We start from the raw sequence: 21,361 nt of genomic DNA, 5'->3' as shown, positions 1-21,361 counted from the left end.
AACGAGCAGATCGGAGAGGCCTGATCACCCCTGACTACACCTCCCATCAAGTCCCGCGAGCCCTGCGGACTACACCTCCCATCGCACCTCGCGCGTACGCAGGGCGGCCTCTCTCCGCTGACTACACCTCCCATCACACCTCGCGCCCCTCAACGGAACGCAGCGCGGCTCGGCGGCGGCGCGGACTACAGCTCCCGGCGTGCCCCGCGCGGGCACGGCGCAGGCGGGGTGCGCGCGGCGGGCAGCGGCGCTGGCCGGGCTCTTTTGTTCAGGGCGGCGGACGGAGCGCGGCCAGGCCCGGGCCCCCCCCCGACCCCCGAGCGCGCCCCCCGCGCCCCTTCCCTCGGACACCGGCGGCGGGGCTGTGCAAGGTCAGCGGGGAACCCGCACCGGCCGCGGGGGGGGCGCGGCGGCCACCGGCGGCGTGGGGGGGTCGGGGGTGAGGGGGGGCGGGGCGGCCGTGGGGGAGGGGAGGGGGGGAAAGGGGGGCTGGGGGGGAGAGGAGTGGGGGGGGGGGGTTGGGGAGGGGAGAGGGGATGGGGTCAGTGAGGGGGTTTGGGGCTGGGGTCAGTGTAGGGATGGATTTGGGGCGATGGGATTAGTGTAGGGATGGATTTGGGGTGATGGAGAGGAGATTTGGGGCTGGGGTCAGTGTAGGGATGGATTTGGGGTGATGGAGAGGAGATTTGGGGCTGGGGTCAGTGTAGGGATGGATTTGGGGTGATGGAGAGGAGATTTGGGGATGGAGTCAGTGCAAGGGTGGATTTGGGGCTAGGGTCAGTGTAGGGAGGAATTTGGGGCTGGGGTCGGTGTAGGGAGGGATTTTGGGGTGCGGGGATGGTCAGGAGAAGGGATGGGAGAAGATTGAGGGGGGATTTGGGGATCAGTGCAGGGACGGATTCTGGGTGATGGGGAAGGGGTCAGTGATGGGCTTTGATTTGTGAGGGAAAAAAACTGAAATTTGTGGAGGAAAAAGGGGGAATTGTGAGGGGGAAAAAAAAAGCGGGATTAGCGAGGGGAAAAGTGGAGCTTGGCACGGGGAAAAACTGGAATTTGTGAGGGGAAAAAATTGGGATTTGTGGAGGAAAAGGGGGAATTTGTGAGGGGAAAAGTGCCATTTGTGAGGGGAAAAGTGCCATTTGTGAGAGAAAAACCTGGGATTTGTGAGGGGAAAAGTGCCATTTGTGAGGGGAAACGTGCCATTTGTGAGGGAAAGACCTGGGATTTTTGGAGGAAAAGGGGGATTTGTGAGGGGAAAGTTGAATTTTCGAGGGGAAAACCTGGGATTTGTGAGGGGGAAAGCGTGGTTTTGGGGCACGGGGCTTTAAAAACCCCTTGTTATGAGGGGCAGGGTCCGGATGGGGAGCGGGAGCTTTTGGCGGGAAACGGGAAAAATCCCGGGAATGCGGGCTCGGAACGGGAATCCGGAGCAGGAGCTGTTTTGGGGTGAATCTGCGGGATTTTGGGAGCTGGGAAAGGTTTTTCGGGTATCTGTGTGTGTGTCCGGAGAAGGAGCTGGGAAAGGTTTTCCCCGGGAAAAATCGGGTTTGGAATCGGGGTTGTCCCGGGAGTGTTCCCTGGGGGAGTTTTGGGTGGGAGAAAAGGGGATTTGGGGCTGAAGAAAAGGGGATTTTGGGGGCGAGGAAAAGGGAATTTTGGGGTGAGGAAAAGGGAATTTTGGGGTGAGGAAAAGGGAATTTGTGGTGGGAGAAAAGGGGATTTTGGGGGTGAGGGAAAGGGGATTTTGGGGGCTGAAAAAAAGGAGTTCTCCCTGGAACGTGAATGGGGGGACGCCAGGGATGGGTTTGGGAGCAGCTCCATGTGTTCCCGTAGAACTGAGGGATTCCAGGATAAAAGTTGGGATTGTGGCGAGATAATCCTGGGATTTGCTGTGGAAGAGGCTGGAAATGTGGGAAGGGAATAGGGAGGGATAATCCCCAAATTCCTCAGGAAATTGAGAGGGGAGGGTCGGGCTCCTGGAATCCATGGAATTCAGCTGGGAAGTGCTGGTCCTGCCGCTGGGAATGGGCTTGGAATGCAGCCCTTGGGAATCTGGGAGAAAGAGATCCCAAAAATGCCCCAAAATGTCCAGAATCCGGGCTTTTCCCACCTCTGGATCCAGAGTTTTTCCAGCTCGGAATCCAGGGATGTCCTGGCTCCGAATCCAGAATATTCCCAGCTCCAAATCCAGAATATTCCAAGCCAGCGCTGGGTGGGATTTCAGGAGTTTTTGATTCTCCCAACAGCTCTGGGATGAAGGGCTGGATGAATATCCCAGAGCATCCGTGATCCCGGCTTTTTTTTCCCCTGTTTCTGGTGGGAATATCCCAGTGTTGCCAGTGGGGTGGGGAGAAAAAATCCTGGCAAATCCCAGTGTGCCAGGGTGGGAGTATCCCAGTGTTCTGAAGGAAAATCCCAGTGTTCCCAAGGGTTTCCTATCCCAGGGAAAATCCCAGTGTTCCCAAGCAAAATCCCAGTGTTCCCAGGGAAAATCCCAGTGTTCCCAAGGAGCTCCAGCAGGGCAAGAAGAGAGGAACCTGGGTGGAAAAATCCCAAGAAAAATCCCGGTGTTCCCAGGGAAAATCCCAGTGTTCCCAAGGGTTTCCCATCCCAGGGAAAATCCCAGTGTTCCCAAATAAAATCCCAGTGTTCCCAAGCAGAATCCCAGTGTTCCCAATGAAAATCCCAGTGTTCCCAAGGAGCTCCAGCAGGGCAAGAAGAGAGGAACCTGGGTGGAAAAATGCCAAGAAAAATCACAGTGTTCCCAGGGAAAATCCCAGTGTTCCCAAGGATTTCCTATCCCAGGGAAAATTCCAGTGTTCCCAAATAAAATCCCAATGTTCCCAAGCAAAATCCCAGTGTTCCCAATGAAAATCCCAGTGTTCCCAAGGAGCTCCAGCAGGGCAAGAAGAGAGGAACCTGGGTGGAACAGTACCAAGAAAAATCCCAGTGTTCCCAGGGAAAATCCCAGTGTTCCCAGGGAAAATCCCAGTGTTCCCAGGGATTTCCTATTCCAGGGAATATCCCAGTGTTCCCAATGAAAATCCCAGTGTTCCCAAGGAGCTCCAGCAGGGCAGGGAGAGGAAATCCCAGTTGTGCCAGGGTGGGAAATCCCATTCCAGCCTGGAAACAGCTCCTGGAGGATTCCCCATCAATCCCAGTGCCCCCTGGCTCATCCCAAACTCCACGCCCACATTCCCAGCACCCCAGTGACCTCAGATCCCGGGTATTTTCCCCCCCTGCAGCAGCCCGGGAAAGCGGAGAAGCTGGCCAGCACAATGGGAAAGAAGCAGAACAAGAAGAAGGTGGAGGAGGTGCTGGAGGAGGAGGAGGAGGAGTACGTGGTGGAGAAGGTGCTGGACCGGCGCGTGGTCAAGGGCAAGGTGGAATACCTGCTCAAGTGGAAGGGCTTCTCCGAGTGAGTCATTCCCGAGGGATCCGGCGCTGGAATGGGGCTGGGGGCTTCTCCTGCCTGCGGGTGGTGGGAAAAGGGGAAAATCCCCGGTGGTCCCAAAAAAAAAACACGCTGGTGTTCCCACAAAAATCGTGTTGTTCCCAAGGATTTCCCATCCCAGGGAGAGCAGGGAGAAAAAAAAAACATGTGGGAAATCTCAGCGTTCCCAAGGAAAATCCCGGTGTTCACAAAGAACTCAGCCAGAGCAGGGAGAGAAAATCCTGCATGGGGAAATCCCGGTGTTCCTAAGTATTTCCCATCCTAGGCAGAGAAAATCTTGGAAAATCCCGGTGTTCCCAAGGAAAATCCCGGTGTTCCCAAGGGTTTCCCGCGCCAAACAGGGAGGAGGAGAAAATCCTCTTAAATCTCTATGCTAGGGTGGGAAATCCCATTCCCACCTGGAAACAGATCCTGGAGAGATTTCCCCCCTCAACCTCAGTGTGGGACCCAAGGAATTGAAGGAATTCTGTCCTGATAAGGGAATTTCCTCCCTTTCCTCCAAGCTCTGAATCCAGAGTTTTCCCAGCCAGTGCTGGATGGATTTTTGGGAATTTTTGATTCCCTGAGCAGCTGTGGGAGCTGAGAAAAACTGTGGGGTGAAGAGGTGGATCAATATCCCAGAGTGTCCACGATCCAGCAAAGGGAATGTCCACGGGGAGGTCGGGATTTGGGATTCCCACCTGGATCAGCCCAAACATCCCAACGGTGCCACAGCCGGGGTTTTCCGGGCTGGGAAAAGCAGGAAAATGAGGGATTTGTGTTTGCTGGCAGCGAGGACAACACGTGGGAGCCCGAGGAGAACCTGGACTGCCCGGATCTGATCGCCGAGTTCCTGCAGTCGCAGAAAACCGCGCACGAGAGCGAGAAATCCGAGGGCAGCAAGCGCAAGGCCGAGTCCGACACGGAGGACAAGGGCGAGGAGAGCAAACCAAAGAAGAAGAAGGAGGAGGTGAGGCCGGAGCGGGGTCCTGGCACAAGGGGTCCAAGGAAAATCCATGGAAAAGCCGTTCCAAGGGGAGTTTTCAAGGAATGGTTGGGAAGGTGGAAGGAGGGGATGGCTGAGCTTGACTTGGCCAGTTCCCCAGCTTGGGTTCCCAGTCTGATCCCAGTTTGGGTTCCCAGTTTAGGTTCCCAGTTTGGGTTCCCAGTCTGTTCCCAGTTTGGGTTCCCAGTTTGGTTTCCCAGTCTATTCCCAGTTTGGTTTCCCAGTCTGTTCCCAGTTTAGGTTCCCAGTCTGGGTTCCCAGTTTGGGTTCCCAGTCTGGTTTCCCAGTCTGTTCCCAGTTTAGGTTCCCAGTTTGGGTTCCCAGTTTTGTTTCCCAGTCTGGTCCCAGTTTAACCAGTTCCCAGTGTCCTGTCCCCCCATCCCTCATCCCAGTCCCTCTCCAGCTCTCCCTGTGTCCTTCCCTTCTCCAGCTGGGCATTCCCAGCTCTCCTGGAGCCCTGGGACCATCCCCACATCCCCGGAATCCCGGCCTGATCCTCCCCGCCCATCCCAGAGCCGGCAATGTCACTCTGGGAATTCACAAATGGAATTTTTTTTCCCTTTTTCCCCTTTCCCAGTCGGAGAAACCGCGCGGCTTCGCCCGGGGCTTCGAGCCGGAGCGGATCATCGGGGCCACGGACTCCAGCGGGGAGCTGATGTTCCTGATGAAGTGGTGAGGGCTCCAGGGGACCCTCCATCCACGGGATCGGGGATTGTGTGGGGTCAGGGACTGTCCCTCTGTGCTCCTGGAGAGGCTGGAGCGTGGCCAGGGAAGGGCTTGGAGCTGCAGGAGCGGGAATGTTGGTCCTGGAGAAAGCAGGGATCAGGAGGGACCTTCTGGATCTGCACAGGAGGGGACATCAGGCTCTGATCCCAGGGAAGGGTTTGGGGTTGGGGTTGGGGTTAAGGTCAGGCTTTGGGGTCAGGGGTCCATGGGTCATCCTGAGCCCCTCGGGAATTCCATTCCCCTTCTGGGCCCTGATTTTTCCCATTCCTTCCTTTCTCCCCTCCCTGACTTCTCTCTCCTTTTGCATCCCAAGAAGCATTTGGACAAGGCTGACCTGGTGCCTGCCAAGGGTCAGGGTTAGGGGTCAGAGTTTAGGGTCAGGGTTTAGGATCAGTGTTTGGGGTTAGGGTTAGGGGTCTGTGGGATATCAGGAGAGTCCCATTCTCCTGTTCCCTCCCTGACTCTCCTTTCCCCCTGTAGGAAGAACTCTGGCCCACCTGGTGCCCACCAAGGGTCAGGGTTTAGGATCAGTTTAGGGTCAGGGTTTGGGGTCAGGACCAAGGTTTAGGATCAGGGTTAGGGGTCTGTGGGATATCAGGACAGTTCCATTCTCCTCTCCTGTCCCCTCGCAGGAAGAACTCTGACGAGGCCGACCTGGTGCCCGCCAAGGAGGCCAACATCAAGTGCCCGCAGGTGGTGATCTCGTTCTACGAGGAGAGGTTGACATGGCACTCGTACCCCTCAGAGGACGATGACAAGAAGGAGGACAAGAACTAAGCCCCGCTGGCCCCGCTCCGGGCGGCTCTGGGGGATTTTTTTGGGAAGAAGATCGGAACTTGAGCGGGCTGTGAGCACAGGAGGGGTTTGGAGGTGCCCTGAAGAGCCCCCCCAGGCCGGGCCCTGTGCCCTGCAGCCGCTCCTCTGCTCCTGCCGTGCCCACATTCCCACAGGATCCCCTGGGATTGCAGATCCCGCTGGGATGGGGGGAGGCAGAGCCAGGGGAGATGGAGGCTGGGGTGGGTGGGAGTGTGGGGTGGGGAGGGGTCTCAGAGCAGGGGGAGCGGAGGCAAAGCCCCTTCCATGAAGGACTGGCCGGGCTGGGGCTGCGGCTGGCATTGGGATTGGGGATGCAGATGGATCCTGCTCCCCCCCAGAGCCCATCCCACAGCCCAGCCCTGGTCCCAATAGTGTTAACTCTGCATTTCTAAGGCGTAGCATGTGTGTAGGTCTTTTGATTCGGATTCTTATTTTCCTTTTTTTTTTTCCCCCTTTGTTACCTTTTTTTTTTTTTTTTTTTTTTTCTTGGCTATTTCCTGGTGTTATCCTTTGGGAAGGAAGGGAGGGATTTTGGGGGGAATTCAATCATTTTTAATCAAGGAGGGAAATGAGGTCTGGTGATGACATTCCCAGATTCTTTCCATATTTTGGGGTTGTTTTTTTTTTTTTCTTTTTTTAAAAAAAACCTGAATTCAGTTTTTTTTTCTAAAAATAAAACCTGAATTCAGCAAAGAAAATCAATGGATTTAAAAAAAAAAAAAAAAACTAAGGGAGAAAGGGAGAAGATCCCAGAATTGCTGCCAGACCTGGGGACAGAGACACTGAAACTGTGAAAGTCCAAAATCTCCGGAGTTGATCCTCGAGCGATTTTTAGGGGGAACTTTTGGGGGAAAATGGGGAGGGAATTTTTGGGGCGGGAGGGGACAAAGGGGAGACTTTGTGAAAATGCAACTTTGTGATTCTGTATCGTCCTGCAGCAGAACTGCCACTCCTGACACGTGCATTGTATGGGGAGGGATGGACTTTAACCCTTTATTGCCTTTTTAACCCTTTTTTTTTTTCCCATTCTAAGGTGCTATTTCTCCAAATTAGGGGGGAAACACCCCCCCAAAAAAAAGAGATTTCCTGAATTTCTGACCACTCCTTCTTTTTCCCACTCTGGATTTTCCTGCCCAGCCAGCAGGGAGGGAATGTGGGAGGGAGAGGAACCAACAGCAGCACAAGCAGAAATCCAGTCAATCCCAATTTCCCCCCAAAACGGGGCTGGGGGCTGCTTTCCCAGAACCTCAAGGGGGTTTTGATTTTTGAAATCAGATTTATTTCCCAAATCCTGAACTATTTAAGTGACTCCAGGGGTGGGATCTCGACGTGCATTGTACAAACCTTTTTTATGAGCATGTGTTTGGGTTCCTGTGCAAAAATCCGTGTGCAAATGTAAAAGTTCGTGTTTGGATTTTAACTTCATACCGAGCTCTGTCCAGTTTTTATTTTGGTTTTTTTTTTGTTTTGTTTTGTTTTGACATTTTTTTTTGTCTCAATAAAATTTTAGATTTATAATCCTGATTTTAATAATTTTTTTTTTAAATATTGTTTTTGAATAGTTTTTTTTTTTTAATGGTTTCTTTACCTTGCTGCCTTTCCTCCAGCGATGAGTGCCCATCAGGTAGAGCAGGCCGCGGAGGGAAGGTGAGCCCTGAGCCAGGTTAGAGCTTTGCAGAAGGTTCTGGAGCAGGTTCTGGAGCAGGTTCTGGGCTCGTTCTGGCCTCCAGCTGCAGAGGAGAGCCCTGGGCCTGCCGGGGAGCACGGAGTGGGTAAGTGACCCCCAGTTCCTTCCCTTGTCTGCAGCGCGGGGCTGGGAGGGACCCACGGATGGAGGGGATGGAATCGGGGAGCTGAGGGCTGCAGGAGGAGGAGGAGGAGGAGGAAGATGGTGGTGGTGGTTCCTGGAGGAGAAGGATTGGGAGTTATTGGTGGAGGAAGAGGAGGGTTCTTGGATGAGGGTCGTGGTTCTGGAGGAGGAGGATGGTGGCTCCTGGAGGAGGAAGAGGAAGGTTCCTGGAGGAGGAGGATGGTGGCTCCTGGAAGAGGAAGGTTCCTGGAGGAGAAGGATGGTGGCTCCTGGAAGAGGAAGAGGAAGGTTCCTGGAGGAGGAAGAGGAAGGTTCCTGGAGGAGGAAGAGGAAGGTTCCTGGAGGAGGAAGGTTCTTGGAGGGCGAGGAGGGGGAATGGTTCTTGGATGAAGATGATGGCTCCTGGAGGAAAGGCCTTGGAGGATGACGATGGTTCTTGAGAACGATGATGGTTCCTGGATGAGGATGGTGGCTCCTGGAGGAGGAAGAGGAGGAAGGTTCTTTGAGGACAAGGAGGGGGAATGGTTCTTGGATGAAGATGATGGCTCCTGGAGGAGGGGTCTTGGAGGATGATGATGATGGTTCTTGGGAAGGATGAAGGTTCCTGGAGGAGGAAGGTGATGGTGGTTCCTGGAGGAAGAGGATTGGGGGTTATTGGAGGAGGAAGAGGAAGACTCTTGGACAAGGAGGAGGAAGGTTCCTAGAGGAGGAAGATGGTGGTCCTCGGAGGATGATGATGGTTCCTGGATGAGGATGGTGGTTCCTGGAGGAGGACAAATGTTCTTGGAGAAGGATGGTTCTGGAGGAGGATGATGGTTCCTGGAGGAGGATGATGGTTCCTGGAGGAGCACGGTGTCTCCGGGAGGAAATGGCGGCTCCTGGAGGAAGAGGATGGAAGCTGAGGCTGGATCCCAGGAGGAGCAGTGGGTCCCTTCCCCATGAGCTCCATCCCAGGGAATCCCTGGGGGATTTTGTGCCTGCTGGGATCCCACCCTAACCCTGGCCCTGAGGAACATCGGGGATCATCACCCACGAGGAGAGCGGGGAGCACCTTGGGCCCAGTGTGGATCCAGTGTGGAGTCACTGCGGAGCTCGTGTGGAGGTTTCTGCTCCTCCTTCTCCTTTTCCTTCCCCTTTTCCTTTTTCCTCCTTTTCCTCCTTCTCCTTTCTTCTCCCTTTTCTTTCTTCTCTTCTCCTCCATCCCTGCAGGGCTGGAACAGCTCCCTCCCATCCAAGCTGGGCCTGGAGCTGCAGTGATGGCAGAAAATCCCCGAATTCCCACAAAAATTCCACCCCAAATCCCCAATAAAACCCCTGGAGCCGAGGCTGGTACAGTGAATAAGCCGTTTTTATTTTTTTGTCCTGTGCTCACAACAATCTCTCTTCTCTCCCTGACAGGTCACAGATCATTCAAATCAAAACAAGTTTCTAAGAGGAAACAAAAAGAAATAATTTACCCACACGCACAGGGCTCTCTCTCCATCCCAACCTCCCCACATCCCAACTTGTGCTTCATTCCCGGGGGGCCGGAGGGGCTCGGGGCCCCCATCCAGCCCATCCCAGCTCCAAGCATTCCCAAAAAACCATGAAAACATTCCCACAAACCCACACACATCTTGCCGGCGGGCCTTCCCTGCTGCTCTCCCAGGTGGAAGCGCCACCCTGGGATCCTGCCTGGATCCCGTGCACAGGACTGGCTCGGAAAAGCCATTTATTTTCATTTTATTCATTTTATTTATTTTTTTAAGCTTTTTTTTTCCTTTTTTTTTTTTTTTTTTAATTTCTATTTTTTTTTTCTGGTTGCTGGTAAAGTCAGAACACTCCCAGCTGTGCTATATGGAAATACAGCTCTAGGATGGTCTCCGAGGTGTGGAGACCTGACAGTGATCAAGGCACTACCCCCACCCCCCTCCTGAAAAACAAAGGAAGTCAGACCAACACCTCTAGGGACAGAAGAGAATCCTATAATGTGATCACACGGTTACACGGAATCTTTATGGCAAAGAGAACATTGAGCAGCTTTGAACGTTTGGGCTTCTCCCTTTTTTTTTTTTGGCTTTTTTTTTCTTTTTTTTTTTTTGTAATTTTTTTTTTGTTTTTTTTCTTTGTTTGTTTGTTTTTTTACTCAACACAAGCACTTCTAGACCCTAAAAGGGGGAGGAAAAAGTCAAGGCTGGAACCCCCAGAAAACCCAAGCGTGGTTGTGGGACGGGGACCTGCAGCTGTTGGGTGCTCGAGGTGAGGCCCCAAGGCCGGGGCTGAGGTTGGGATCGGGGTCCCAGCGCTCCCCTTGTGCTGTTCCTGACCCAAAATTCCTTCCCGGGAGAAGCAGGCGGGGCCGGGTGCTCCGCAAGGGATCCTGCAGCCCCCTCCTCCCTGCCTTCCCCTTCCTCCCACGATGGATTCCTTGCCCTTTCCCCAGGCAGGAAAGGGTTAACGGGAGTCGCCCCCGGCTCTGCTCCTCCTCGGGCTGGAAAGGGTTAATGGAAGTCACGCCACTTTTTGTGTCTCTCCACGTGTGCCCTGGTCTGATCTCCGTCGAGGAAGGAGAAATCTGGAATATCTCACACACACCGATGGCAAAAACGGGCTCGGGATGAAAGGAAAAAAGGGAGAAAAAAACCAAAAAATAACCAAAAGAAAAAAGAAAAAGGGAAAAAAAAATTAAAAACAACCAACTACCTGAAATCACAGAACTTTGGAAGTTCAGAAAAACGTCTCTCCTATAACTTGGTTTGAAGTCCATTCGCTTAAATCTCTTTTTTTTTCTTGTTTTTTGTTCTTTTTTTTTTTCTCTTACTTAAAGCCAGTTCCTAACAGTAGTTTGTATTTTTTTTTTTTTTGTGGGATTTTTTTTTTTGTGGTTTTTTTTTTGTTTTATCCACCTCGTGCCAACCTCCCCAGCAGCGATGCCAGCTCGTCCCTGCTCTCCCAGCACCCGGGGGTGGCCGGTGGCAGCTGGGCTCGGGCTGGGCCCCGTCCCGCGCTCGGGGACGGCCGCTCGCTCCCGCAGAGTCCCCGGCGCCGCCGGCGCCGCGCGCGGCCCCAGGAGACAGGATCGGATAAGAAGGCATCAAAGTTCCCTCCGCAAGCACCTCCAGGCTCGGCCCTCGTCCCAGCTCTCCCTTCCGCCGCCGCCTTCACTTCCTCCTGTCCTTCTGCTTGCGCTCCGGGCGGCGCGGCTGCGGCTCGGCGGGCGCGGGCGCGCGCGGGATCAGCAGCACGCTGCCGTCGCTGCCGTACTGCAGCGCGTAGCGGCTGGGCGAGTAGGGCCGGCCCTGCTCGTCCCGCAGCCGCCCGAACACCTCCTGGTACAGGCTCTGCACCTTCTGCTTCATCTGCCGGATGGACTTGAGGAACTCCACCTTCTCCCTGAGCAGTTTGGACTTGTCGCGCTGCAGCTCCTCCACGTCGCGCTCCAGGTTGAGGATGGTGTCCAGCTTCCTCTTGCGGCAGTTCTGCGCCGCCATCTTGTTCTTGCCGCGCCGGCGGATGTCGCGGATGAGGCTGAGCTGGGCCTCGCTCAGCTGGTACTTGGACAGGAGCTCGTTGAACTCCTCCACGGGCAGGTTGATGATCTTGTCGTTGGTGAAGGGGATCTTCATGGCCCGGGCGCGGTGCTCGTCGCGGCTCAGCTGCTTGTCCAGCAGCTCCGACGGTTTCTCCTTGCCGCTCTTCTTGCCGGCGCCGGGCGCTTTGGGCTCCTCGGGGTCCAGGGCGCCCGGGGCCATGTTGTAGGTGTGGTTGTGGCCCACGTGCTCCAGGTAAGGCAGGTAGTGGAGCTGCGCCGGGTCCTGGTAGCTCATGCGGCAGAACTTGCTGTACTCTGGCTGGTAGCCAACCGCCCCTTCCGCTTCCTCAAAGTCCACGTTCTCCGAGTCCGAGCTGTAGCCCACGGCGCCTTCCTCGGAAAACGAGGAGGAGGAGGAGGACGAAGAGGAAGAGGACGACGAGGACGAGGCTTCGGAGCTGCTCAGGGACGCGGGGCTGTGGCCGGAATCCAGGGAAAGACCTGAGTCGGAATCGAACTCCTCCTCCAGCTGCGAGGCCTGCACGGGGTTGAAGCCCTCCTCGATGGCCAAGTCCATCAGGCTGATCTCATCCAGCATGGCCTCGTCCAGCAGCCCCCCCAGCGGGTCGGGCAGCTCGGGCCCGGCCGTCTCGTTGGCCGTGCCGTTCATCTGGGGCGGGAAGAAGATCCCGCTCAGGTTGGTGGAGCCGAAGGTGCTGTTGAGGCCGGTGGAGTTGTCGGGCGCCAGCTGCAGCAGGGCCGAGCCGCCCGCCATGGAGGGGCTCTCCATGTCCGAGCTGAAGAGGGAGAAGTCCTGGGAGCAGCTGCCCAGCGAGGCCTGATGCAGGCTGACGTTCTGGTTGATGGGCGTGCCGGGGGCCAGGCTGTAGTTGGACGCCAGCAGGTCCCCGCCCGTGCCGCCGTAGAGGCTCTCGGCGCTCGTGCTGTTCACCTCCATGGCCTGCAAGAGACAGGCGCAGCTCAGTGGAGGAGCCCCGGGGCCAAGGACGCTGCCAGGTCCCACCCAGGAGCTCCCAGGTGGCACGGGGATGGCACAGTGTCAACGTCAGGACCTAAATTCACACCTGGAGGGACGAGGCCCTTCCCACCCTCGTGGAGCTCACCTGCATCTCCATGATGGACATCAGGTCCTGCCACTGCTGCTCCAGGTCGAAGGGCGACTCGGTCTCGGCCAGCAGAGGGGACAGCAGGCCGGGGGCGCCGCCCGGGGCCCGGCTCTGCCCGGGCACGGCCTCGCTCAGGGCCGAGACATCCGCAGCTGGGAACTGAGCACACCAGGCAGTCAGGGCTGGCACCGCGGGCACGCGCGGGGATGAGCGGGGATGGACACTCAGGGACGCTCAGGGATTCTCAGGGATTCTTGGGGACATTCAGGGATGCTCAGGGATGGACACTCAGGGATGCTCAGGGATGGATGCTCAGGGATGCAGCCCCCCCCCCCCAGCCCAGGGCCCTTCCCGCCCGCTTTCCCATGAACTGACGAGGAGCAAAGCCAGGAGGTTTTAATGAACCACAGCCCCCCCTCCCCGCGTGGTTTCTCAGGGTGCCTGGAGCCTCCTGGAGCAGCCAAACCCAATTTGCTGCTGCGGGAGAAGCACAGGAGGCACCAAAACCCCAGCGAGCGAGGCAGGGAGAGCCTGGGGATCCACCCCGCGGGCTCACCTCGGAATTGTCCCCGAAGGGGAAGGTGGCCTCCAGCAGCCTAAGGCACTCCTCCAGGGACAGGGCTGTCTGATCCTCCGCTCCGGGCACCTGGGGGACAGCAAACACAGGCCATGGCAGCCACGGGCTGCGGGAGCTGCTGCTGAGGGGGAACCAGCTCCCTTCCAGCAGGGCTGGATCGCAGCGCATCCAAAAAGAGCCAGAGCCCCACCCAGTGCTCCTGTGCTGGCTCCATCCTCCCGCTCGCTCGCTCGGGGCTACGGGAGAGCGCCAACCAGCGCCGCCGCTCCCGGCCAGCCTGCTGTCCCTGCCGTCCCTGCCGTGCCTGGTGTCCCCTGATATCCCTGATGTCCCTGCTTTCATTGCTGTCCCCTCCGGCCACACAGGCCAGGGGGACACGGCCCTGCCCAAATCTCCTGCAGCCACCTGGGCAAGCCCTGCTGCCGCCCTGCCGCTGGAGCAGCCCCGCACAGGCGCCGGCAGAGCCGCAGGGCCCCGGGAGCGCAGCCCCAGCCCGGCCGGCCCCGGGCGTTACCTGCGCAGGGAAACTCTCCCCGGTCTCTCCATCAACTAGCGGGATTCTATCCAAGACCTCATCCCCTGCACTCCTCCAGCTGTCCCCGCGCTCCCTCCCATCGCTCAGCTCTTTGTCCACTTCGCTCTCTTTCTGACGGTGGCTGTAGTCAAAAATCTCTCGCCCAGCGCCGAGATCAATATCCTGTCTCCACAGGATGTCAATCAAATCGATGTCCTGCAAGACAGACCACATTTCCTTCAGCGCCCTGGCCTGCCCCGGGGGGTCCCCGCCCAGCGGCCCCTCCCCGGGGCCCCCCGCCCGCCCGTCCCGCAGCCCACCCGCCGGGCCCCCCTCGGCCGCCGCCGGGGCTCGGGAGCCGGGCGGGCCCGGGAGCGGCTCTGCGGGCTCCGCATGGCCGGCGCTGCCCTGCCCGCCGCCCATGGCCGCCCGCCCGCCGCCGGGGGAGGCGGCGGGGGCCGCCCGGGCCCGCGTCGCGGCGGTGGCTGCGCCGTGCCCGCCTTGCATCAGCCCGTGGTGCCATCCCGGCCATTTGCATAAGGGGTGGGGTGGCAGGAAAATCCCCGCATTCCCACCCACCTGATGCAACTTGAGCCGCCGCCGCTCCGCCGGGCCCCGGCCCGCTCCCCGCCGGCACCGGGCTGCCCGCGGCCCCCCCCGCAGCCCCCCGCTCCTCGGGGCGGCCCCGGTACCTTTCTCATGTCCCCAGCTGCCGCCCGGGCCGCGGCGCACGCCGATCATGGTCCCCGGGGGAGGAAGAGGAGGAGGCGGCGGCGGCGGGGCGGGCTGGCCGGGGCGCGGCGCCGCGCACGCATCGCCGGCCGGGGCGGCGGCGGCAGCGGCGGGGGGAGCCGCGCTCCGCTCCGCCCCACCGGCCACAGGTGCCCGCGCGGCCCCGCTGCGGCGGCAGCGGCCGCCCCCGCCCCCGGTGCGGAGGATGCTGCTGTGGCTGCGGCGGCGGCCCCGGGCGGGCGGCGGGGCCGGGAGGGGCTCGGGAGGGACCGGGAGGGGCTCGGCGGGGCCGCCCCCCCCCCCACCCTCCCCCCGCCGTTCCCGGCTGCGGCGGCCGCCAAGCCCCGCCCCCTCCGCCAGGCCACGCCCCCTCCCTGCCGGGATGCGGCGCTCCCGGACCACGCCCCCTCCGCCGATGGCCCCGCCCCGCCCCGGGCGGTGGCCGCGACCAATCAGCGCTAACGGGGGCCGCCGCCCTGACCAATCGGCGCCGGCGGGGGCCGCCCGCTCAGCCAATCAGCGCCCGCGGGGCGCCCACCGGGCCGCGCCCCCGCCCTGGCGCAGCGAGGCCGCCCCCCCCCCCCCCCCCCCGGCCCCGCCCGCGCCGCACCGGGAATGGGGAATGGGGATGGGGGCGGGGAACGCCGGGACCCCCGGCCCGGAGCCCGCACTGCCCGGGGTCACCTTGGCCCGGCCCCGGGACACCCCGGCCCGCACGGCGCGACCCCCGCCCCTCCTGCCCCGGGGCTCCTCGGCCCGGGCACGCCCGGCCCCGGTAACCGCGGCCAAGTGTAAGGAGATCCCCCGGGCGGGGGGGACGGCGCGGAGCCCCCGCAGCTCATCACATGCCCCACGTATTTTTATCCTCGTGTTGTAGAAACGGCCCCGGGCACGGCGCCTCCGCCGCCCTCCCCACCCCCAATGCTGCAGAGGGAAGCGCCGGGATTTAATCCCAGCTTTGTCTTTAGCCCCGGCTCAGAATGGGCATTTTTTTATCCGTGGGATAAAAATCAGGAGGATTTCATAATTCCCCTCCCGCCCCGCCCGCTCTCCGGGTGCTGCAACGCCCAAAAAGGAAAAAAAAAAAAAAAAAAAAAAAAAAAGAGAAAAAAAAAAATCCCGCACAGCATTCCCGGAGCGAGCTCCAGCTCTTCCCAAAATTATTTATATCGCCCGTGTTCCCCCGGCAAGGTCGCGCCCGGCCCGCGCACAACCCAGCAAAAGTCATGGAAAAATTTCCAATTTCCAGGCCGGGCCCCGGAGCCATCCGCAGCCCGGGGCCCGCCCGGGGATACCGGGAATACCCCGGGGGGAAAACCCAAAAGCCGCGGCTGCCCCGGGGGAGCCGGGCTGGGGAATCGCCCCCCGGAACTGCCCCGCAACGGAACCGGGGGCGGAGGGCGCGGGGTGGGCCCGGGAGGGACGCGGGAGCCAGACGGGATCGCCCGGGGCCGCCGCCGCTCCCGGCCCGCAGCGCTCGGGAGCCGCGGAAAACGGAGCCGGGGATGGGGGGAATCCGCGATCGGGGGGGAAATGATGGAAAACAGAGCCTGGAGGGACGGGGATGGGGGGAAGCTGGGACTGGGGGGAATCGTGGAGAACAGCCTGGAGAGTGATGGGGATGGAGGAAAAGCCGGGATCGGGGGGAAATCAAGGAAAGCGGAGCCCTGAGGATGAGCAGAGATCATGTCCGGCACGGTTTTGGGGGAAATAACGGGAAACAGAGCCTTGAGAACACGCAGGGATGCGGGAAAAGCCGGGATCGGGGGGAAATGAAGGCAAACAGAGCCCCGAGGATGAGCAGGGATGCGGGAAGGGCCGGGATCTCCCCACCCACCCCTCCCTGATTCCCAGCCCGGGTTCCACTCCCAGCACGGCCAGGCCCCTGGAGGCCTCTGCAAACGGCAGCTCCGGCTCCTGTGTGCCCAAATTGCCCAAAATCTGCCCCTGCCTTCCCTGCCGAGAGCTCCTCGGGGCCAGGAATCCCCAGCTGGGGAAGGGCGGCGGAGCCTCCCAGGAGTGACCTTGCCCAAGGATCCGCCCGGTGCCATTATCCCCGAGGCCGGGAATGGCCTCCCGGGGAATGCCCGGCACCAGCACACGGGGATGCTCGGCCTCGCGTCCCTCTGGCACCTCCAGGGTCGCTGCTGCCGGCCCAGAGCGGGGTTTGCCCCCTGGGAACGGGCAGGGAAATCGGGATGACATTGCCGGGGCCGGCTCCATCGCCTCTGCAGCGCTCCCCTCACGGCTGCTCCCACAGCCCGACCCCGATCCCGATCCTGATCCCGATCCCAATCCCTGCTGCAGACCGTGCCAGCAGCTCCCCGTGCCCTGCCGGGAGGGCAGAGCCCTGCTGGAAGGACCTGGGGACATGGAACACCACTGACACCCTCATTCCATAGACCTGAAAGGACCCAAGGCCATGGAACCACCCCTGACACCTCAATTCCATAGACCTGGAAGGACCTGGGGACATGGAACCCCACTGAGACCCCCATTCCATAGACCTGGAAGGACCTGGGGACATGGAACACCACTGACACCCTCATTCCATAGACCTGAAAGGACCCAAGGCCATGGAACCACCCCTGACACCTCAATTCCATAGACCTGGAAGGACCTGGGGACATGGAACCCCACTGAGACCCCCATACCCCCATTTCACAGCCCTGGAAGGACCCAAGGCCACGGATCACCACTGACACCTCAATTCCATAGACCTGAAAGGACCCAAGGCCATGGAACCACCCCTGACACCTCAATTCCATAGACCTGAAAGGACCCAAGGCCATGGAACCACCCCTGACACCCCAATTCCCTGACCCTGGCAGGACCCAAGGCCATGGATTCGCACTGACAGCCCCATTCCACAATCCTGGCAGGACCCAAGGCCGTGGATCAGCACTGACAGCCCCATTCCACAATCCTGGCAGGACCCAAGGCCGTGGATCAGCACTGACAGCCCCATTCCACAATCCTGGCAGGACCCGTGGATCAGCTCCCATGGAAGCCGGGCTGTGCCGTGACCGAGGCAGCCCTGCCACAACCACGGCAGCAGCTCCCGGGGCCTGGAATCGCATCCCAGCCCTCCCAAAGGTCAGGGACAGCAGGAAAACCAAACCCAGCCCAGCCCAGCTCTGCCCACACGGATGGGGAGGGAAACTGAGCGAGGAAAGGAATCCTGGGGAGGGAAACTGAGTGAGGAACTGAATTTTGGGGAAGAAAACTGAGTGAGGAACAGGCTCCTGGGGCGAAAATTGAGTGAAGAATGGAATCCTGGGGAGGAAAACCGAGTGAGGAAATGAATGTTGGGAAGGAACACTGAATGTGGAACTGAATTTCAGGGAAGAAAACTGGGTGAGAAAAGGAATTCTGGGGAGGAAAACTGAGTGAGGAAAGGAATTCTGGGGAGGGAAAGCGAGCAAGGAACTGGATTTTAGGGAGGGAAACTGAGGGAGGAACTGAATTCTGGGGAAGAAAACTGAGTGAGAAAATGAATTCTGGGGACGAAAACTGAGTGAGAAAATGAATTCTGGGGAGGGAAACTGAGGGAGGAACTGAATTCTGGGGAAGAATACCGAGGAGGGAGGAGCAGGCTCCCGGGGAGGAACACGGCGGGAGGAGGAGCAGGCTCCTGGCCAGGCTCCAGCCCAGCAACCCAACACCTGCTCCACACCTGGGCCAGGCTCTTTCCCAACAGCCCTGTTTATTTCCCAGCCGGGCCGCTCGCTTTCCCAATCGCCAGGGTCACGAGGGGCCCTGGCTCCTTCCCCCTCCTTTCACTGCCGCTCTGCAGCCAGAGCGGAGCCGACAAAAAGGGAAAATCACCCCGGGAGCGCTGAAACCCGGCCCAGCTCCCGGATTGCGCCATCCCCGGGCGCCAAACGCGCCAACACCACCCAAACCCACCCCAAACCCACCCCAAACCCGCCGTTCCCTACCTCCTTGGTGAGGTCCCCGTTGGCGGGCGCCGCCACGGCTCCCAGGTCCTCCAGCTCGTCCCCAAAGCCCTGCTCGGCCCCGGCGTCGCGGTCGGCGCCGCCGCCGCCGTCCTGGGGCGCCTCGGGCTCGCGGTGCACCAGCCAGGCGCTGAGCTCGGTGCTGGGCACCCGCAGCCGGTCCAGGGCGCGCACCTGGCTCAGCAGGCGGCGCGCCGAGAAGAAGGAGTCGAGCTCGACGCTCTTGGGGTGGACGCCATAGCCGTGCAGCGTGTTCTGCAGCTGGTGGAACTGGGTCTGCGCGTACGCCGAGCTGGGGCCCAGGATGATCTCGCGCAGCGGCGGCAGCTGCGAGCTCAGGTAGCTGTCCACGTCCACGCGCACCCCGACCAGGCTCAGCAGGATGGTGAACTGGATCAGCCCCTCCGTGAAGTACTTCTTCAGGGAGAGCATCTCTGCGGCGGGGAAAGCCAGGAAAAAAATAGATAAAAGTTAAAACCGAACAAGGGTTGGGGTTGGGGATGGACATTTCTTCAGGGAGAGTACCTCTGGTGCGGGAAAAATTAAAACATAAATAAATAAAAGTTAAAACCAAACAAGGGTTGGGGTTGGGGATGGACAGCGAGGAGCTATTTCTTCGGGGAGAGCATCTCTGGGGTGGGAAAAATTAAAACATAAATAAATAAAAGTTAAAACCAAGCAAGGGTTGAGGGTGGGGATGGACATTTCTTCAGGGAGAGCATCTCTGCGGCGGGGAAAGTCAGGAAAAAAATAAATAGAAGTTTAAAACAAGCAAGAGTTGAGGGTGGGGACGGACATTTCTTCAGGGAGAGCATCTCTGGGGCAGGGAAAATTAAAAATAAATAAATAAAAGTTAAAACCAAACAAGGGTTGGAGTTGGTGATGGACATTTCTTCAGGGAGAGCATCTCTGCGGCGGGGAAAATTAAAACATAAATAAATAAAAGTTAAAACCAAACAAGGGTTGAGGTTGGGGATAGACAGCAAGGAGCTATTTCTTCAAGGAGAGCATCTCTGGTTCGGGAAAAATTAAAAAAAAATTAAATAAAAATTAAAAACAAACAAGGGTTGAGGTTGGGGATGGACAGCGAGGAGCTATTTCTTCAGGGAGAGCATCTCTGGTGCGGGGAAAATTTAAATTAAATAAATAATAACTAAAAACAAACAAGGGTTGAGGTTGGGGATGGACAGTGAGGAGCTGGCAGAGGGCGAAGCCTCCGCACACAGCACCCAACAGGTTGGGTGGGTTTGGCTCTGCTCTGCCCCACTTTCAAACAATCATTTCTGCCCTTCAGGGCAGAGCTGAAAGCCAGGAGGAAAGTTTAAAGAACGCTCAGAAGGTTTTCAGTTTGGTTTTGCTCAGAAAAGGCAGGAAATTGGTGCGTGCAGAACCGGAGAAAACCAAAGTTCAAAGCCGGGAACTCTCGCCGGCAGCTCCACCCTCGCCTCCCCTTTTGTTTTTACCCCGCGGAATTCCGCGATCCGTGCGACTTACTGTCCGAAAACTCCTCATGCAGCGCCGCTGTGCGCGCCCCTGCAGCTGCCCCGCTCCGGACCGGGCTCTGCTCCCTCCTCCTGCCTCTCCTTCCTCTCCTCTCCTCCTCCTCCTCCGCAGGAGCCTCTTATGAGTCAAAGGTCCCGAGCATGGGAAGGTCCAAAGCCTCCAACGCTGGCGGCTGCGATTTCATCAGCAGCTGCAATGTAACCAGAGAGCAAACGCGGTGGCACCGGGGCTCCACCCTGCCGGCACCGCGCCTTCCCCCGCCGCTGCCGGGGGTTTCACCGCGATCGCGCTCCCGCCGCCCCGGCCGCGTTACCTCCGGCCGCAGCCCCGGCCCGCGCTATTCTTAGGCCGGCGCGTCAGCTTCCCGCGGCCCGGAGGAATCCGGTTCCCCGTCCCTGCTCGGCGCGGCTCCGGCCGGGCCGGGGCTGTTCCATGGAGCACCGGCCCCGCTCCCGGGCCCGCCCCGCGCCGCCCCCAGCGCGCCGGGGCGGCTCCCGCGGAGCGGAGCGCTGGGCCGGGGGATCCCGAGCGTGGGGGGTGCCCGGTTTCGGGGGGGTTTCCCGGTTTTGGGGGTCCCCGTGGGCCCCACGTGCGCTCCCCGTTCCCGGGGCCCTTTAAGGCCCCACGTGACCTCACACCCCCCCCCCCCTCCGGCGCGGCCACGTGACCCCGCCCCACCCGCGCGCGCGCTCCCGCGGCCTCGCCGTCCCCCTCGGCGCCGCCCGCCCCGCCCCGCGCGCGCCGCCGCCGCCGCCACCCGCTCGCCGCCACCGCCTCCCCGCACCCTCCGCCGCCACAGATTCCGCCCCCGTCGGTACCCGCCGGGCTCCGCCGCCGCTCCAGCCCCGCCGCCGCCGCCGCTCCCGTTCCCCGCCCCGGCCCAACCGCCCCCCCCGCCCGCCTCGCGCGGCGCCGCCGCCAATCACCGCCAGCCGAGGGCAGGCGGGAGCGAGGCTCGGGCCAATGGGAAGCGGGCGGCGGAGAGTTCCTCCCGCCTCCCCCGCGCCGCTTTGATTGGCAAGCGAGCTGACCAATGGATATGCGAGGAGGCGCGGGCGGCCCTCGCGCTCGGCGCTGCCAAGCCAATGGGAAATGAGAAACTGACAAGAGGAGCGGTCCCCGCTCTGTGATTGATTGACAGCATACTCACCCAATGGCGCGCAAAACCTTTACTGAGTGACAGCGGCAGAAACCAATGAGAGGACGCGCAGGATTCGCGCGCTTGAGTGGCAGCGGCGCGCACCAATGGCTGCGGCGCGGAGGCACCGCCCCTTCAGCGCCCCGCAGCGGTTGCCACGGCAACGGGAGGCCCGGGCCGTGAGCGGGGCGAGGCCGCCATGGCGGGGCCTGAGGGGGCCGCACCCCCGGCGGGGCCCGCACCGCGCCCGGAGCTGCTCCCGAGGCCGCTCCTCAGCCTTGTTCCCCTCGGGAGCACCCCCAGGCCTCGGGCATGCAGGGACATCTGGGGGTGACAGCCCCGGTGTTAGTGACTGCTGGGTGTCAGCAGGCGAGGGCCAGGCTGGGGCCCTTCCCAACCACCTCGGCTGCCCAAAAATCTGCTCCGGGCCGGGATCTGTGTGAAAAAAGGTGGAAAAGGGCCGCTGGCATCACGCCCTGGCCCTCCCTTTCCCTTCCAGGGTCATCAAC

The 21,361-nt window shown here is 59.9% G+C and overlaps 2 protein-coding genes across 5 annotated transcripts; one reads left to right on the top strand and one right to left on the bottom strand.

The window, feature by feature from the left end:
- Positions 1–301: 301 nt before the first annotated feature.
- On the top strand, positions 302–6,170 carry CBX1 (chromobox 1). The gene is made up of 5 exons (XM_058041883.1): positions 302–371; positions 3,246–3,418; positions 4,226–4,403; positions 5,017–5,111; positions 5,798–6,170. Exons 2-5 carry the CDS (start codon positions 3,279–3,281, stop codon positions 5,940–5,942), a joined length of 558 nt encoding a protein of 185 aa, XP_057897866.1. The 5' UTR covers positions 302–371; positions 3,246–3,278; the 3' UTR covers positions 5,943–6,170.
- Positions 6,171–9,121: 2,951 nt separating this feature from the next.
- Positions 9,122–20,583, bottom strand: NFE2L1 (NFE2 like bZIP transcription factor 1). Of its 4 annotated transcripts, none has more exons than XM_058041862.1 (7): positions 20,533–20,583; positions 19,706–19,904; positions 18,194–18,645; positions 13,521–13,736; positions 12,986–13,075; positions 12,427–12,588; positions 9,122–12,263 (listed from the first exon to the last, which is right to left on the bottom strand). In XM_058041862.1, the coding sequence occupies exons 3-7, from the start codon at positions 18,641–18,643 to the stop codon at positions 10,932–10,934; spliced, it is 2,250 nt and encodes a 749-aa protein (XP_057897845.1). In that variant the 5' UTR covers positions 18,644–18,645; positions 19,706–19,904; positions 20,533–20,583; the 3' UTR covers positions 9,122–10,931. The 4 variants fall into 4 exon arrangements, with proteins under 4 accessions (XP_057897845.1, XP_057897846.1, XP_057897847.1 ...); XM_058041863.1 differs by lacking the exon at positions 20,533–20,583 and adding an exon at positions 20,028–20,090; XM_058041864.1 differs by lacking the exon at positions 13,521–13,736.
- Between the last annotated feature and the right edge of the window lie 778 nt (positions 20,584–21,361).

This window comes from Melospiza georgiana, chromosome 28, assembly GCF_028018845.1.
Source record: "Melospiza georgiana isolate bMelGeo1 chromosome 28, bMelGeo1.pri, whole genome shotgun sequence".
NCBI classification, from domain to species: Eukaryota; Metazoa; Chordata; class Aves; order Passeriformes; family Passerellidae; genus Melospiza; species Melospiza georgiana.
Note: the sequence above shows the minus strand (reverse complement) of the source record. Positions and strands in the feature narration are given on the sequence as shown.

What these genes read in the sequence shown, in the direction of transcription:
- NFE2L1 (XM_058041862.1), bottom strand. Translation starts at nt 18,643, where the DNA reads ATGCTCTCCCTGAAGAAGTACTTCACGGAGGGGCTGATCCAGTTCACC. An exon ending in GGGAGAGTTTCCCTGCGCAG is followed by an intron (nt 13,076 to 13,520) that starts GTAACGCCCGGG and finishes GCTGTCCCCCAG; the next exon opens with GTGCCCGGAGCGGAGGATCA. An exon ending in TGTCCATCATGGAGATGCAG is followed by an intron (nt 12,264 to 12,426) that starts GTGAGCTCCACG and finishes TGTCTCTTGCAG; the next exon opens with GCCATGGAGGTGAACAGCAC.
- CBX1 (XM_058041883.1), top strand. Translation starts at nt 3,279, where the DNA reads ATGGGAAAGAAGCAGAACAAGAAGAAGGTGGAGGAGGTGCTGGAGGAG. An exon ending in AAGTGGAAGGGCTTCTCCGA is followed by an intron (nt 3,419 to 4,225) that starts GTGAGTCATTCC and finishes GTTTGCTGGCAG; the next exon opens with CGAGGACAACACGTGGGAGC. An exon ending in CAAAGAAGAAGAAGGAGGAG is followed by an intron (nt 4,404 to 5,016) that starts GTGAGGCCGGAG and finishes CCCCTTTCCCAG; the next exon opens with TCGGAGAAACCGCGCGGCTT.